Source organism: Acomys russatus, chromosome 15 (assembly GCF_903995435.1).
Source record: "Acomys russatus chromosome 15, mAcoRus1.1, whole genome shotgun sequence".
Taxonomy (NCBI): Eukaryota; Metazoa; Chordata; class Mammalia; order Rodentia; family Muridae; genus Acomys; species Acomys russatus.
In genome coordinates, this window is record NC_067151.1 from 62,192,561 (window position 1) to 62,208,182 (window position 15,622).

The 15,622-nt window shown below is 51.6% G+C and overlaps 1 protein-coding gene across 1 annotated transcript; it reads left to right on the top strand.

The window, feature by feature from the left end:
- Positions 1–76: 76 nt before the first annotated feature.
- Dcst2 (DC-STAMP domain containing 2) lies at positions 77–15,013 on the top strand. Its single transcript, XM_051156927.1, has 15 exons — positions 77–338; positions 438–608; positions 1,116–1,217; positions 1,418–1,615; positions 1,879–1,944; positions 2,481–2,694; positions 2,870–3,027; positions 3,712–3,876; positions 5,115–5,282; positions 5,392–5,492; positions 7,932–8,062; positions 9,401–9,531; positions 9,868–9,961; positions 10,067–10,207; positions 14,830–15,013. Exons 1-15 carry the CDS (start codon positions 77–79, stop codon positions 15,011–15,013), a joined length of 2,286 nt encoding a protein of 761 aa, XP_051012884.1.
- Positions 15,014–15,622: the final 609 nt, after the last annotated feature.

Sequence of the window (15,622 nt, forward strand, 5' to 3'; positions counted from 1 at the left end):
GGGATGAAGGATTCCGGGGCCCCATAGAATCTGGGGGCCTCTCCTGGAGACACACTGGCATTTGGCCCCAAGAGCCATGTCCAAAATTGATGTGCAATGGCCCTCCAGGGAAGAGGGGCACAGCATGGCACGGGCTGTGGTCCGGAGTATGGGTGGATTTACTTTGGGTTTGTCCTTGGCCACAGCCTACGGGCTCCTGGAGCTTCTGGTGGAGGGACACAGCCCCTATGGCTGCCTGGTGGCCACCGTCACTTTGGCTGCCTTCCTTAGCCTGGGCATGGGGTTCTCCGCCAAGGTCCGTGCTACTGTCTTCCTGCTGCTCCCCCAGGCCTTCTCCAGTGAGGCTGGCATCCTGGCAGCAGGGCAGGGCTGGGCTGGGGCAGGGAGGGCTGCCTTGGGGCCGGGGTCCTGGGGCTGTGACTGAGCTGTCTTCCTAGGGCAGGGCCGGATGCTGGTGTTGGTGGCTGCATTTGGGCTGGTGCTGCAAGGGCCTTGTGCCAACACCCTACGCAACTTCACCCGTGCCAGTGAAGCTGTGGCCTGTGGGGCAGAGCTGGCGCTGAACCAGACTGCTGAAGTGCTGGAGCAGGCCAAGCAGCCCCTTGTCAGTAAGGTCCACCCCAAGCCTACCACTGGGCTCCCTTCCTGTGAGGTCTTCTGCCCTTTAGTTTAAATTTCTTCCTTGTTAGAACTGTGTCCCTACCCTAAGAGGGCCTGGGCCTGGAAAGCCACTTTCCAGTCCAGCTAAATCCTCTTCCCCAGCCGGGTGGCGCACACCTTTAAAATCCCAGCACTTCACTGTGAGTTCGAGGCCAGCCTGATCTAAGTGAGTCCAGGACAGCCAAGGCTAACACGGAGAAGCCCTTTCTCAAAAAAAAAAAAAAAAAAAACCAAAAAAAAGAAAAGGAAACAAAACAAAACAAAAATCTGCTTCTCCTTGCCCTCCAGCCTCTTCCTTTACCTGGTTATTTTCTCGCCCCCAGCACCCAGGCTCCCTAACCACCACCCTGATAGCCCCTCTTGCTCCCTCTCTACCCCCCCCCCCCCCCAGGGAAATGGTAAGTATCCGCTCCTGGAGGAAAAGGCCCACAGCAGTGTTGCCCTTTGTCCCTCAGGTGCTCTGACCAAGATTAAAGCTATTGCCCAGAGGGCCAAAGCGGTGGCTGACCGGGTACGCAGGTTCTTCCGGTCCATCATGGATGGTGTAAAACATGTAGGTAGGTGTGTTGGGTGTCTGGTTTGGGAGGTCGAAATGCCCCCAGCCTCCCCATCCTACTGCCTATGCAGGCCTCAGGTCTCACCTCCCACAGCATATCTGATCACGGTAGGCAAATGTCGGGTTGCTTGGTGTTATCCAAATCGCTGAAAGAGGCCGGTGGCGTCCTACCCAGAGTACTGACTGCGCAGCTCTTCCCAGCCAGGTCCCTGCGGAATGTGTGGTACTGGCTCCTTCACATCGGTGATGTGTGCAACTCAGAGCTGGGCAACCCGTACACAAAATGCACTCGGGTGTTTGATGACGCCAAGGACAACTGTATGAAGGTCGTGAAGCAAGCCCCTCACCTGTGTTACACGATCATGCCCTTCAAACTGGTGCTCTGTGGACTTGCCAGCTGTGAGAAAGCCAGGGGTTCCCTGCAGGGGTGTGTCAGAAGGGTGGACAGAGGAAATCACATAAGGGGCATTGAGTATGGTGCCCATAGGATGCTGGGGTCAGCAAAGAAGGAAAGATAGTAAGGAAAGACTGACGCTAGGGAAAGTACAGTGGAGAAAGACCAGTGGGGAAGAAAGTCCTGACACCCGTGAGAGGAAAGTTCTGGAAGGAGCGGGCAGGCTAGATCTCTGCTCCTCCTGACACTGAGCTCCTCTGACTCTCAGTGGTCCAGATGTTCTGCGTCATCCCCACGTACATCCAGCTCTTCCTGCGAAAGACCATCAGCACCCGTGAGTGACTCCGTCAGCTCCCTCTACCAGTGCTATATCCGCTGCCCCCATGTTACCGGTGGCCACCGGCCGCCGCTAAAGTCTTCTGATCCACATGTGAGGACACAAGAGCAGGAAGGGACTTTGCGGCGTCACCCAGACTAATGTCTAAGTTGAGCTGATTGAGAAACTGAGGCCCAGGGAATGGGGGAAGTGCCTCATCAAAGCCAGACTTCAGAATAGAATTTGGGAGGAACCTCCCGCCCAAGCTTAGGTCATGCACATGGGAGGAATACCACCTCCCACCACAGCGTAGGTCATGGCTCACTCGTGATGGAGCACAAGCCCTAGGCGAAGTTTAAGGCTGTGTGTCAGAAAGGTATCACTCTTTCCTAGTCAAGGTCTGGGCCCTGGGAGCTCTAGCCGGGTTGCGAGTTTGGCAAAATAGCCCCCACCCCAAGCAGCTCTGCCCTCCTAACTCTCCCTCCCGCCCCCCGCCCTCCCCCACCCCTGCCGCCCCGCGCGGCTCATGTCTCCTCTGACCTTACTGGTCCCAGCCGTGATACAGCTACTTAACCGGGTGCGTCGTGAGTTTGAATTCAATATGACAGCCACCCACTACTTCTCCGTGGACCTCAATGCCTCTCGGAGCCTGTCCCAGGTGGCTTTGGACCTTCACGAGGCCGTCAGCGAGAAGCTGCACAGTGTCAGGGAGGTCCTGGCCCTGATGGGCTACACCACGCCTCTGTTTTTTGCACTTCTCTACCTCCAGTGAGGGGCTTCTGGGGCCTGTGGGAGAGATGGGCTGTGGGGCTGTCCGTCCATGGCATCTTGTGGGGGAGAGGGGGTACCTGGCTGGGCAGCATTGCCTGGAGTACGTGTGTGTGCGCGCAAGGGGAGGGGCTGGTAAAGAGAAGAGCGGAATCTCATATACACTTCTCCTCAGAGCCCTGTGGTATCGGTACGGTTACCTGCACTGGGATAATTTCGACAACATCTATATCACCAGGCGCTTCCTGAGCATGGAAGCGGTGCGCTCCATGGCAGGGCTGCCTACGGTGCTGCCACTCAGTTCTCACGAGGCCAGACACTACATCCAGCCAGGTGAGGGTGCTAAGGGTAGGTAGCAAGGAAAGGCTCCGGGGCAGCCCAGGCTTTCCCCAGCCCCATATCTCTTGACTGTTTTGGAGCATAGGGGTCCAGAGAGGGGAGACAGGACTGGGCAGAGGGGGAGACATGGGGAAACAACGCAGAGCAAGAGATGTGAGGTTGGGAAAGCTTTCTGTGGCGAAGGCAGGAGGTGTGGACATGCTAATATGGAAAAGGAAAACTGCATAAAAACTGCCTAGGAGGGAGGAGTCAAGCAAGGGCACAGGGTGTCGGGGATGAGCTACTGGCCCCAGGTAAAGCTTCAAGGCTTGTGGAGGGGGTGGGGTGGGGGGGCACACCTTTAATCCCAGCACTCAGGAGGCAGAGGCTGGTGGATCGCTGTGAGTTCGAGGCCAGCCTGGTCTACAAAGTGAGTTCAGGATAGCCAAGGCTGCACAGAGAAACCCTGTCTTGGAAAACAAACAAACTAAAAAAGCTGCAAGGCTTTTCCATCTAACCATTGAGCCCTCCCCCCCGAGGCGTGCTCCCCATCTTTGCCATGGTCCTCACAGCCTCTTTCCTGTTAGTCTTCTGGGTGAGCAATTAAGCTGAACTTGATAAGAGCAGGGACCTCCCCAAGCGCTGGGATCTGTGGGAAGGAGAACTGGGAAGCGCGCTCCTGACCACCTACTCCTTCAGGCTCCATCTTCCTGACCCGATGGGAGCACATTTTTTATACTTTGGAGATCTTTGACCTCGCCCGCCATCTCCTCATTGTGTTCCTCCTGGTCTCTCTGGACTACGCTGTCTTCTGGGTACTTGACCTGGCCCGGTACCACCTCCAGGGAGAGATTGTAGCCCGCAGTGAGTGCCCGCCCCTCCCTCTGTGCGCACTCACCCTATATACTACCCCACCACCACCCCCACTGCGGCCTCCTCCTAGGGGACTCTCTGCATAGCTTCATTCACTCCTCCAGCTGCTGCCTCCTATCTGGGTCAAGGATATAGCATAAAAGAATAGAGCCTGGCTTGGTGGCGCACGCCTTTAATCCCAGCACTCGGGAGGCAGAGGCAGGCAGATCGCTGTGAGTTCGAGGCCAGCCTGGTCTACAAAGTGAGTCCAGGATGGCCAAGGCTACACAGAGAAACTCTGTCTCGGGGGGGGGGGGGAGCTAAAGGTACAGGCTCCAAGTCAAACTGGCTTGGGTTCAAATCCCAGCCCTGTCCTTTATCAGGAGGTGATTTTAAGTGGAGCGGGAGACAGAGCCCCAAGCCCAGTACCTCAGGTCCAACCCCCAGCACACCCCCACCCACCCACACAAAGAACAGATTGTCTAACCGCCCAGAGCTTCAGTTTGCTCATCTGACCAATGGAGCAATGGCTGCCCTCTGGGTCACCGTAAGAAGGGAGACTGGTTTTGTCTAGCACCTCCTTGACCCATGATTGAGACTGTCACAGGCCACGGAATACAATGAAGCCGAATCTGTGTGTCAGGACAACAAAGAACAGAAGGAAAAAAAAAACGCAAAACGAAACCAAACAAATAAACAAGATGGCTCAGTAGGTAAAGCACTGGCCTGGAAGGCTTGGCCTGAGTTCAGTCTTCACATGCCCCCTTCAACAACACACACACACGCACACACACACATGCACACACACGCACATGGACATGTACGCATAAATAGTAAATGGACAAATAAATGGAAAAAGAAAAATCAAAACTCCATACCAACATAAATCACAACAGTAAACCAGGAGTATCAGTCCTTCCCTGTAAGCCCAGCACTTGGGGGGCTGAGGCACTAAGAGCGAGAGATTAGGCCACACTAGAGACCCTGTCTCTAAAAACAAAGAAAACCGCTGTCAGCTTTCAGTCATATTTCAGTGCTGCTGGGACAGTCACGAAGATTACAGCAGTGCCAGCCAGCTGGATTGTGGTGTTAGGACCTAGGCCAGACCTCAGGGTACCTGAGCAGAGACCAGGGGTAGTGGATGAGGAGTGGGCCATACCTATGATCTGCCTGGCTCGTTTCCACCCTGCAGAAGGTGATGGAGATTGAGCCATGTCCACAAGTGTCCCTCACAGTATTTTTTGTGCCAGGCCCTGTGCTGGTGTCTATAAAGGTGGAAGGGACCGGCTATTCCGGGAATATTTACCGTGACTTGGTGTCAGCTTTTGACATTCTGCAACAAGGCAACGTCAGTATACTGTCCCGACGCTGCCGCCTCCACCCCTCAGAACCAGATGCCAACAGTTACATCGTCATCGGTATTTCACCTCACCTGAGAGTGAAGATGGTGTGGGGGGAGCACTCGGACCAGGAGTGCGGCTGGTGCCTTGGGCATCAGCTACTGCTCACTCTGTGCTGTGTTCCCAGGTACCATGTACGGCCTGAGCTTCTTCGTCACTCTGTTTGGCAGCTATGTCAGCAGGCTGCGGCGTGTCATCTGTGCCTCCTATTACCCTTCCAGGGAACAGGTGAGGGGTCCATACGCAGTAGCTCTCTGCCACAGTCCTGATGCTAAGTTGTGGCTGTCTATCTTGGCTTTAAGGATACTGAAGTCCTTGGTAGCGCCGTCTTTACTCCTCTACTGGAGCGACGAGCAAAGATCTGCGGTTCTCGGAATGTCAGGTGGAGCCAGGAGGAAGGATGTCTCTTGAACCAGGGCTTCTCGAGGCACATCTTGTCACCAAGGCTTTGCTCAAACCATAATGGTAGAGCCGTGTGACAACTGAGGTGTACTGGATGACAGTGGCTGTGCAGGGACTCCAAGGAGGCAATATGAAGTAGACAGTTTGGTTATGCTGACAAGCATTTGAAGTAGATTAATTTCCTTTACTTTAAGACATTTATGAAGCTGGGCGTGGTGGCGCACGCCTTTAATCCCAGCACTCGGGAGGCAGAGGCAGGCGGATTGCTGTGAGTTCGAGGCCAGCCTGGTCTACAAAGTGAGTCCAGGATGGCCAAGGCTACACAGAGAAACCCTGTCTCGAAAAACCAAAAAAAAAAAAAAAGACATTTATTTATTTATTTTGTTTTTTTGTTTGTTTTTTGAGACAGGGTTTTTCTGTGTAGCCTTGGCTGTCCTGGACTCCCTTTGTAGACCAGGCTGGCCTTGAACTCACTGAGATCCGCCTGCCTCTGCCTCCCGAGTGCTGGGATCACAATGTGGGCCACCAGACCTGGCTCTGGAAGACAGGCTTTTTTTTTTTTTAATATTTATTTATTATGTATACAATGTAGTATCTGCATGTACACCTGCACACCAGAAGAGGGCATCAGATCTCATCATAGATGGTTGTGAGCCACCATGTGGTTGCTGGGAATTGAACTCAGGACCTCTTTTTTTTTTTTTTTTTGGTCTTTTGAGACAGGGTTTCTCTGTGTAGCCTTGGCCATCCTGGACTCACTTTGTAGACCAGGCTGGCCTCGAACTCACAGCGATCCGCCTGCCTCTGCCTCCCGAGTGCTGGGATTAAAGGCGTGCGCCACCACGCCCGGCTTGAACTCAGGACCTCTTAACCTCTGAGCCATCTCTCCAGTCCCACACTTTTTTATATATATAATTTAATTTAATTTTACTTATTTCCAAGATTTATTCATTTATTATTTACACAGTATTCTATCTGCATCTGCATGTGAGCCAGCAGGCCAGAAGAAGGCACCAGATCTCATTATAGATGGTTGTGAGCCACCCTGTGGTTGCTGGGAATTGAACTCAGGACCTTTGGAAGAACAGCCAGTGCTCTCAACCTCTGAGCCATCTCTCCTGCCCCCAAAGAGAGGCTTTTAATTAAACATTATCACTTTAAAAAAATTGAAAAGTGCACATCCTTAATCCCGGGACTCCGGAGGCAGAGGCAGGTGGATCGCTGTGAGTTCGAGGCCAGCCTGGTCTACAAAGCAAATCTAGGACAGCTAAGGCTACACAGAGAAACCCTGTCTCGAAAAACAAAAAAATAAAAATAAAATAAAAAAGGCAAGAAAGAAAGAAAAAAAAGAAAAGAAAAAAGAAAAGCAGGGGCCAGGAGAGATGGCCCAATGGTTAAGATCACTGTCTGCTCCCCTAGAGGTCCTGAGTTCAATTCCCATTAATCATGTGGTGGCTCACAACCATCCATAATGTGATCTGATGCCCTCTTCTGGTATGTAGTTGTACATGCAGATGGAACACTCATATACATAAAATAAATAATTTTTAAAAACAAAAATGGAAAGCAGGGGCTGGAGAGATGGCTCAGAGGTTAAGAGCACTGTCTGCTCTTCCAGAGGACCTGAGTTCAATTCCCAGCAACCACAAGGTGGCTCACAACCATCTATAATGAGATCTGGTGCCCTCTTCTGGACTGCAGGTGTACATGCAGGCAGGACACTATATACATAATAAGTAAATAAATCTTTAAAAAAGAGGAGGGGGGGGGGCTGGAGAGATGGCTCAGTAGTTAAGAGCACTGTCTGCTCTTCCAAAAGACTTGGGTTCAATTCCCAGCACCCGCATGGCAGCTCACAACTGTCTTTGACTCCAAGATCTGACACCCTCACACCAGCACACATAAATTAAATAAAATATTTAAAAAAAAATGGCTGGGTGGTGGTGGCACATGCCTTTAATCCCAGCACTTGGGAGGCAGAGGCAGGTGGATCACTGTGAGTTCGAGGCCAGCCTGGTCTACAAAGTGAGTCTAGGACAGCCAAGGCTACACAGAGAAACCCTGTCTCAAAAAAAAAAAAAAAAAAAAAAAAAAAAAAAAAAGTGGCTCACTTCACTTGGGGAGGTCCAGAAGGCTCCCTGGAGGAAAGAGAGTCCCAGGAGTTAGAAGGAAAGCACAGGCAGGGATTGGGGATGGGAGTAAGAGGGCATGCCATGGCAGGTGGACCAGGATCATGTGTGCCCATGCCCTGAACCACCCCCTCAGGAAAGGATCTCCCACCTCTACAACATGCTTTTGAGTCGTCGAACCAACGTGCTGGCTGCAGTGCACAGAGCAGTGAAGCGCCGGGCAGCTGACCAGGGCCACACGAGTGTCCTCCAGGTGCTAGCCAGCCGGTGAGTCTATTGTGCCTCCCTATAAGAATGGGGTGATAACAGACAGAAAAGAGGCAGAGGTCATGGCCGGGCGTGGTGGCGCACGCCTTTAATCCCAGCACTCGGGAGGCAGAGGCAGGTGGATCACTGTGAGTTCGAGGCCAGCCTGGTCTACAAAGTGAGTCCAGGATGGCCAAGACTACACAGAGAAACCCTGTCTCGAAAAACCAAAAAAAAAAAAAAAAAAAAAAAAAAAAAAAAAAAAAAAAAAGAGGCAGAGGTCAGAATGGATCCCTGTGCTTCCCAAGGGACAAGAGGTTGGCCAACCCACAACGTCCATGCCCTTGGAGGGAGAATTAAAGACAAGAATTACATGTTTGGTTTTTATTTTATGTGTATGGGTGCTTTAACTGAATGCACGTTGGTGTACCGTGTGCATGCAGTGACTGGAGAGACACTAAGAAGGCATTAGATCCGTTTGCGCTGGAGTTACAGATGTTTTGAACTGCTATGTGGGTCCTGAGAGTTGAAGCTGTATCGTCTGAAAGAGCAGCCAGTGCTCTTAACTGCTTGGGCCATCTTTCCAGCTACTGAATAAGAATTCTTTGTTTGTTTGTAGACAGGGTTTCTCTGGGTAGCCTTGGCTGTCCTGGACTCACTTTGTAGACCAGGCTGGCCTCGAACTCACAGTGTTCTGCCTGCCTCTGCCTCCCGAGTGTTGGGATTAAAGGTGGGCGTTACCACTGCCCAACAAGAATTCTTTTTTTATGCCAGGTGGTGGTGGCACAAGCCTTTAATCCCAGCATTTGGGAGGCAGAAGTAGGGGGATCGATGTGAGTTCCAGGCCAGTCTGGTCTACAAAGCAAGTCCAGGATAGTCAAGGCTACACAGAGAAACCCTGTCTCAAAAAACAAAACAAACAAACAAAAAAAGATTTAAAAAAAGTTTACTTATGTGTATGAGTGGTTTGCTGGTTTGCCTGCATGTATAGCATGTTTACCAAGCGCATGCCTGGTGCTCATAGAGATAAGGAGGAAATATTGGATCTCCTGGAACTGGAGTTATGAGTGACAGTGAGCCATCACATAGGTGCTGGGAAGCAAAACCAGGTCCTCTGCAAGAGCAACAAGTGATTTTCACCACTGAGCCATCTCTCCAGCTCCAAAGAGCTAAAGATTCTTGGGAGTGACTGGAAAGAAGAAGAAGAAGAAGAGTTGGGGGTGGGCAGTGGAGGAACAGTTGCTACCATCAGAAAGATGGAGGTTAGGGCACTGCGAAGCCTCCCTCTTGGTTGGCTGTGGTGCGGGCATGGGAAAGGCTAGGGTAGCTAAGCTTGACCCCTGAGGCCTTTCTTCTAAGGTGCCCTTTCCTGAGTCCGCTGCTCGGCCCTTTTTTGCCGCGTCAGTCCTACTGCCTGGGCTGTGGGCAGCCTGAAGAAGATAAAGGGGGCATGGAGAGTTTTGTGTCCTGCAGTACTCCAGGCTGCAAAGGTAAGTACCCCTGTCCCTAAAGGTCTCACGGTACTTGCAGAAGACGACCAAGCATGGTTCTTCCTTTATGGAATTCTGTACCTTTCTGTGTCTGTACCCTGCTTCTTCTCATTTGCATAGCTCAGTTGCTATGCATCTTCTCATTTATATAGAGCCTTCAGGTTGCTTCTTACCCCCAGAATCGCCTTGATTCCCTGGGTGCAGGGGGTTTTGCAGCAGTTCCCTGGTGTGCATAATTGACAAGGATGGTCCTTCCCTTCCCGGGCTGGGATGGGGAGGAAAGGCCAAAGGGGTGTGAAGATTAGCTTGAGCCTCCTTTCCTCCGGCCTCCTCTAGGTCTCTACTGCCCTTCATGCTTTCGTCTCCTGGACAACACCTGCTCCGTGTGTGCATCCCCCCTTTCCATCGGGGGGCTCCTGGACCTAGAACTGTATGTCTTTCAGGGGTGTGGGAGGCTACAGTATGTGGGGGCAATGAGAATACTTCCCTTCTTCCAGGGATATCTGTGGGGTGCTGAGATAGTTGGTTTCCTCAGGGACTCTAGTGATGAGGAGGGTCCTCAGCTGTGGCTGGCTGCAGCTCACAGAAGTGGCCCGGGGCAGGAACTGAAACTTCGACAACAGCTCCAGGAAGCACTGGACATGACTCTCTCAGACAAGTCCCGCCCAGAGTCCAGGTGAGCAGGAAGCAGGTGAGGACCGGAACTTGTTCTGTCACAGCTGCTCAGGCTCCTTGAGTGTTGGCCCTTCTGCAGGGACTGGAGGCAGAGGAGACAGGACCAAGAAGACTAAGTGTGTTGAGTGACTGCTTCGTGCCTGCAGGAGCTTAGCTTACAGTGGGGGAGGGGGGAGGGGGGAGTGGTGCCACGCAAGACAGCACCCCGGTGCATAGCTCCTCATAATATCTTCATGGCCTACAGATCGAGACTCAAGACAGCCAGGGCTACACAGAGAAAGCCTATCTCAAAAAACCCAACCACTCTGGTGCCCCCCCCAAACCTTCACAGATCTGGGGTGTGGAGTGACACATGACTTTGAGTTCCAGCCCTTGGGAAGCAGAGGCAGGCAAATCTCTGTGAGTTCAAGGCCAGCCTGGTCTACAGAGTGACTTCCAGGACAGTCAGGACAGAGTAAGCCTGTTTTTTTGTTTGTTTGTTTGTTTTGTGTGTGTGTGTGGCAGCAACACAAACAAAACCAGAATAATCCACAAACAAACAAAAAACACTTCACAGAATAGGAGAGACTCAGGCTGGGGTTTGGGGGCAGCAGCCTGGTGGGTTGTTAGGGAGGTTTGCCAAGGGAGGAAGCTGTGGCCGGTGTGAGTTTGGGGAATGTAAAACATTCAGGAGGGTAAGTAAACCTAAGGGTATGTGTGAGAGGGTGAGTGTGACTTTGTGCTTGGGTGTGGACCTCAGTGTTAGAGGGAGGGTGGGGAAAGCCAGAGGAAGGCGTCCTTGGCCTTTGATGGTCTTGGGTGTTTGAGGGGTTCATTCAGTTATCCGTTCTTGTTTCAGTGTTGAGACAGGGTCTCCATGTGTAGACCCGGCTGGCCTCAAATGCAGAGATCTGCCTGCCTCTACCTCCTCTGCCCTGGGATTAGAGGTGTGTGCGACAGTTCCTGGCCTTGGCCTCCAGTGTTTCGCAGTTGTTCCTGTTTTGAGGGCTGGGATTACAGCTATATAGTCTACTTCTCTCTCTTCCTCCCCACCCACCCCATTCCTTTTTCCTCCTCTTCCTCTTTGGTGCTAGTGAGTCTAATGCAGAGCCTTGTAAATGCAAAGTAGACAGTTTTTGTGTGTGTTTTTGTTGTTTTGTTTGGAGACAGGGTCTTACTAAGTAGTCCTGGTTTGCCTGAAATTCCACTCTCTCTGTAGATCAGGTTGGCCTTAATTTCAGAGGGTGATCTACTTGCTTCTGCTGAATGCTGGGACTAAAGGTGTTCACTCTTTTTGTTGTTGTTTTTTGTTTTTCAAGACAGGGTTTCTCTATGTAGCCTTGGCTGTCCTGACTCACTTTGTAGACCAGGCTGGCCCCAAACTCACAGTGATCCGCCTGCCTCTGCCTTCTGAGTGCTGGGATTAAGGACGTGCACCACCACCGCCGGGCTAAAGGTGCTCACTCTTATCACGAGGCCATTATCACACAGGTGCACGCACACACACACCCCAGAGTTTAAATTCTTTTTATTTGTTGAAATAGAAATTTCCAGGCATGCACCACACCCTTAATCCCAGCACTCCAGAGGCATTGGCAAGCAGATCTCTGTGAATTCAAGGCCAGCCTGGTCTACAAATCAAGTCCAGGGCAGCTAGGGCAATCATGCAGAGAAACCCTGTCTGGAGGCAGGGGGATGGCGGGTGAGTGGGGGTAGATGGATTTTTTTTTTTTTTTTTTTTACGTACCCAACAACGGCCGAGAACTTGATTCCCTAGGGCTGGGATTACCTGGGTGGTTCACACCCTGCTCAGGCGTGTAGTTTTCAAAGGTGTGTGTGTTGGGGGGCTGGGGGCAAGGTTTGATTGGTCTGTCTTAACACACAAACAAGTCTGAGGCTACCTAGTGAGCTCCGTACTAGCCAAGTCATTTTGCCGAGACCAGAAAGACAAAAGGAAGGAGTGGGGCTCAGAGGTTAAGTATGTTTGCAGGCTGATGGATCTCTGAGTTCCAGACCAGTCTGGTCTACAGAGTGACTTCCAGGACAGCCAGGGATACACAGAAAAACCTTGCTTCCAAAACAAAACAAACAAACAGAAAGAACACTTGCTGTTCTTTCAGAGGACCCAGGTTCAGTTCCCAGCACCTACATGGCCGCCACAACTGTCTACAATTCCAGTTTCAGGGGACCCAACACCCTCCTTTGCTACCAGACATGCATACAGCACTCACATATAAACAAGCAAAACATTCATCTTTAAAATGTACATTATATATAACAAATATTTAGGGTCAGAGATGGTTGTATGGTTAAGAACACTTGCTATTCTTCCAGAGGACCTGAGTTCAGTTCTCAGCACCCATAAACCCAGCTCCAGGAGATCTGATATGTCTTCTGAGCAGGCCCTACCACACGGAACATACTGACACCGATGGACATACACTAACAATAGTAAGCTACACTTAGGCTTAGGACAGAAGGGGAGGCAAAACAGGCCTAATTTGAAGGCAGGTGTCTGCGTGCGTGTGTGTGTGTGTGTGTGTGTGTGTGTGTGTGTGTGAAGGGGGCAGGGCATCCAGCTAGAACCAGCCAGGGAGTGGGTGCAAAGATGCCCAGCAGAGCTCTTGACTGCGGGCACCTCTTTAAGGAGTTGCTGATTTAAGAGGAAATGGGCTTGATCATCCCTGTTCCCTGGCAAGAGGGGGCAGGGGCAGAAGTATATAGAGCTCAGCTGCAAACCCGAGGCAAGAGGCTCCAGAGAGCAGGAGAGCGTCACCCAGGGAAGGCGTGAACAAGCAGACTGGGACCAACAGTCACTCACTCCACAGTTGAGGACCCAGACTGCTAGTGTGGTTTGTGGGAGTGTTTTTCATGGCATCAGGATGGCTAAAAACAGATCACAAAGCAACTGACAAAGACTCAGAAATGGGGGGGGGGCAGCTGGAGAGATGGCTCAGTGGTTAAGAGCACTGCCTATTCTTCCAAAGGACCCAGGTTCAATTCCCAGCACCCACATGGCAGCTCACAACTGTCTGTAACTCCAAGATCTGATACCCTTACACCACACACATAAATTAAAATTAAATATTTTTAAAAAAGATTCAGGGTGGCCTTGAATTCAGAGATCTGCCTGCCTCTACCTCCCACTGCTGGGACTAAAGGCGTGTGTTCACTGGACTGTAATATTTACTTCTATAAGGGTCTTATGTGGTCCAAGCTGACCTTGAATTTGCACCCTTCTACCTCAATCTCCACAGAATAAAAGGTATGTGCTGCCATGCTTGGCTCAAAAAGAGGAAACTTGATGATAAAGAATTGGCTTTACAGCTGGGCGTGGTGGTACACGCCTTTAATCCTAGCATTTGGAGGCAGAGGCAGGTGGATTGATAGGAGTTCGAGGCTACCCTGGTCTACAAAGTGCCTCCAGGACAGCCAAGACTAACACTGAGAAACCCTGTCTTGAAAAACAAACAAACAAAACCCAAAAAACCAAACCAAAGAATTGGCTTTACGCTGAGCGTGGTGCTGCATGCACTTGGAAGGCAGAGACAGGTGGATCTCTGTGAGTGCAAGGCCAGCCTGGTCTACAACGCAAGTCTAGGATAGCCAGGGCTGTTACTAGAGAAATCCTATCTTGTTAAGAAAAATTGGCTTTACACCCAAGGGACACAGCACCACCAAAAGACGTTTTTACATCCTAGTACATGTAGGAAGTGGAAAGGAGAGCACTGAAGCCTTGGAACGTAGTCTAGTGGTAGAGCATTTGTTTATCATTCACGAGGTCTTGGGTTCAATCCCCAGGCCTGGACTAAGGTACTAGAGGGAGAGAGAGGCCAGGCGAATGTGGATAGGGCAGTGTTAGAAGAGGGCTGCTCTATGGCTGAAGAACTGAGGCTCTTCTGCACAGCTGAGACTGCTCTAGACTGTTTTCCCTAGAGGTAGGAGGCAAAGACGCTTGCTGACAACAGAGATGGGACTGGGAATGGCATACAGTTTTCAGAGTGGGTGGTAAAGCCTGAAATGTCTCCGGTGGGTAGGGAGGAGTGTACAAAGAAGCTGGCCCTAGGAAGCTGAGGGAATCCCAGGTAGACACAAGGCAGGGAGGTCTTTGAGATAGGGTCTCAACATTGCAGGCAAGGTTGGTCTGAAATATGTAGGAATTGTTCTATCTTGTCTTATTGAAGGCTGATGACATGGTTTTTCTCCTGCAAATATGGCAGCCGTGAATTTGAGGGTTTGAAGACTCTGGGGTTGGTGGGACAAAGGGCAGGACGGGAAGAGAACTGAGGCCTCCTCAGTCACTCACCGAAACGCGAGCTGCGGACACCCTGGCTGGGTTGGGGAGGAGCACTGACTGCCAAAGCCAAGTGCAGTGGCTCAGGCCTTTAATGCCAGCATACTAGAGGCAGAGGCCAGAGCATCTCTGAGATGGAGGCTAGCCTGGTCTACAGAGCAAGTTCCAAGACAGCCAGGGCTCCGCAGAGAAATCCTGTCCCGACCCCATCCTCCCTGCTCCGCCCCCCCAAGAAAAAATAAGTAAAAGTAGGTGACAGGAGGGCGGCAGCTAAGGCTTGAACAGCTGTGATGGTTACAGTCGCCCACCGGTGATGATTCTGCGCTTACTGGGTCCTTCCTCTCCTTCAGTGTCCAGGACGAAGAGGAAAAGCCTCAAAGGAAGCTCCTGCAGGAACTCCCAGAAGCTCAGCAGTTTGTGGGCCTTGCCTCACCTCCGGAGCCCCAGGCACCTTCTCAGAAATCCACTGCCTCCAAAGCAGCTCCCTCCCCAGCCTTAGAACCTCTGGACCCCTCCCATTCACCCCCAAAATAAAGGAACCAAAAGTGGACACAAGTATGAATCTTAAATTATTATTATTTCTTCCTGTCACTTACACCCGAGGCAGGGGGCAGGGGTAGATGAAGGGAATGGGGGAGGGGGGAATGCTTTCCCCCACTAAGGCACTGAGTGGGAAAGCCACAAGTAGATTGAGTGGAGGCCACATTGTCCCCACTCTCTGGGACTAAGCCCCAGGTTTCTCCAGCCCTGGGCTTCCCCTATCACCTGAAATGCTAAGATGAGGCCCAGGGCACCTGACCTCCCTCCCTCCTAATATATTACATTATCACTTTTTAAATAGATACAGGGACTGGTCCCGCCACCCCTCCCTGTGTGACCCCTCCCCACTGTCGGGGGTACCTGGGCAGCTGTGCAAATGGGCATAGAGGGTGCATGGAGAGAGGAGAGCACCGGGCCCCTGAACCTGCCCCCTTTAAGGAGGGGAAAGGGCCACCAGGCCAAAGGGGGTAAATAGTGCAAGGCAGAGCCCAGGCCGCAATGGGGGTCCAGCACCCAGCAAGGAAGGGGTAGGGGTGAAGATACTTTCCCCACCCCAGGAGAATTGGTAAGTTAAAAATGTGAAATTGGATTTCAACAAGACCA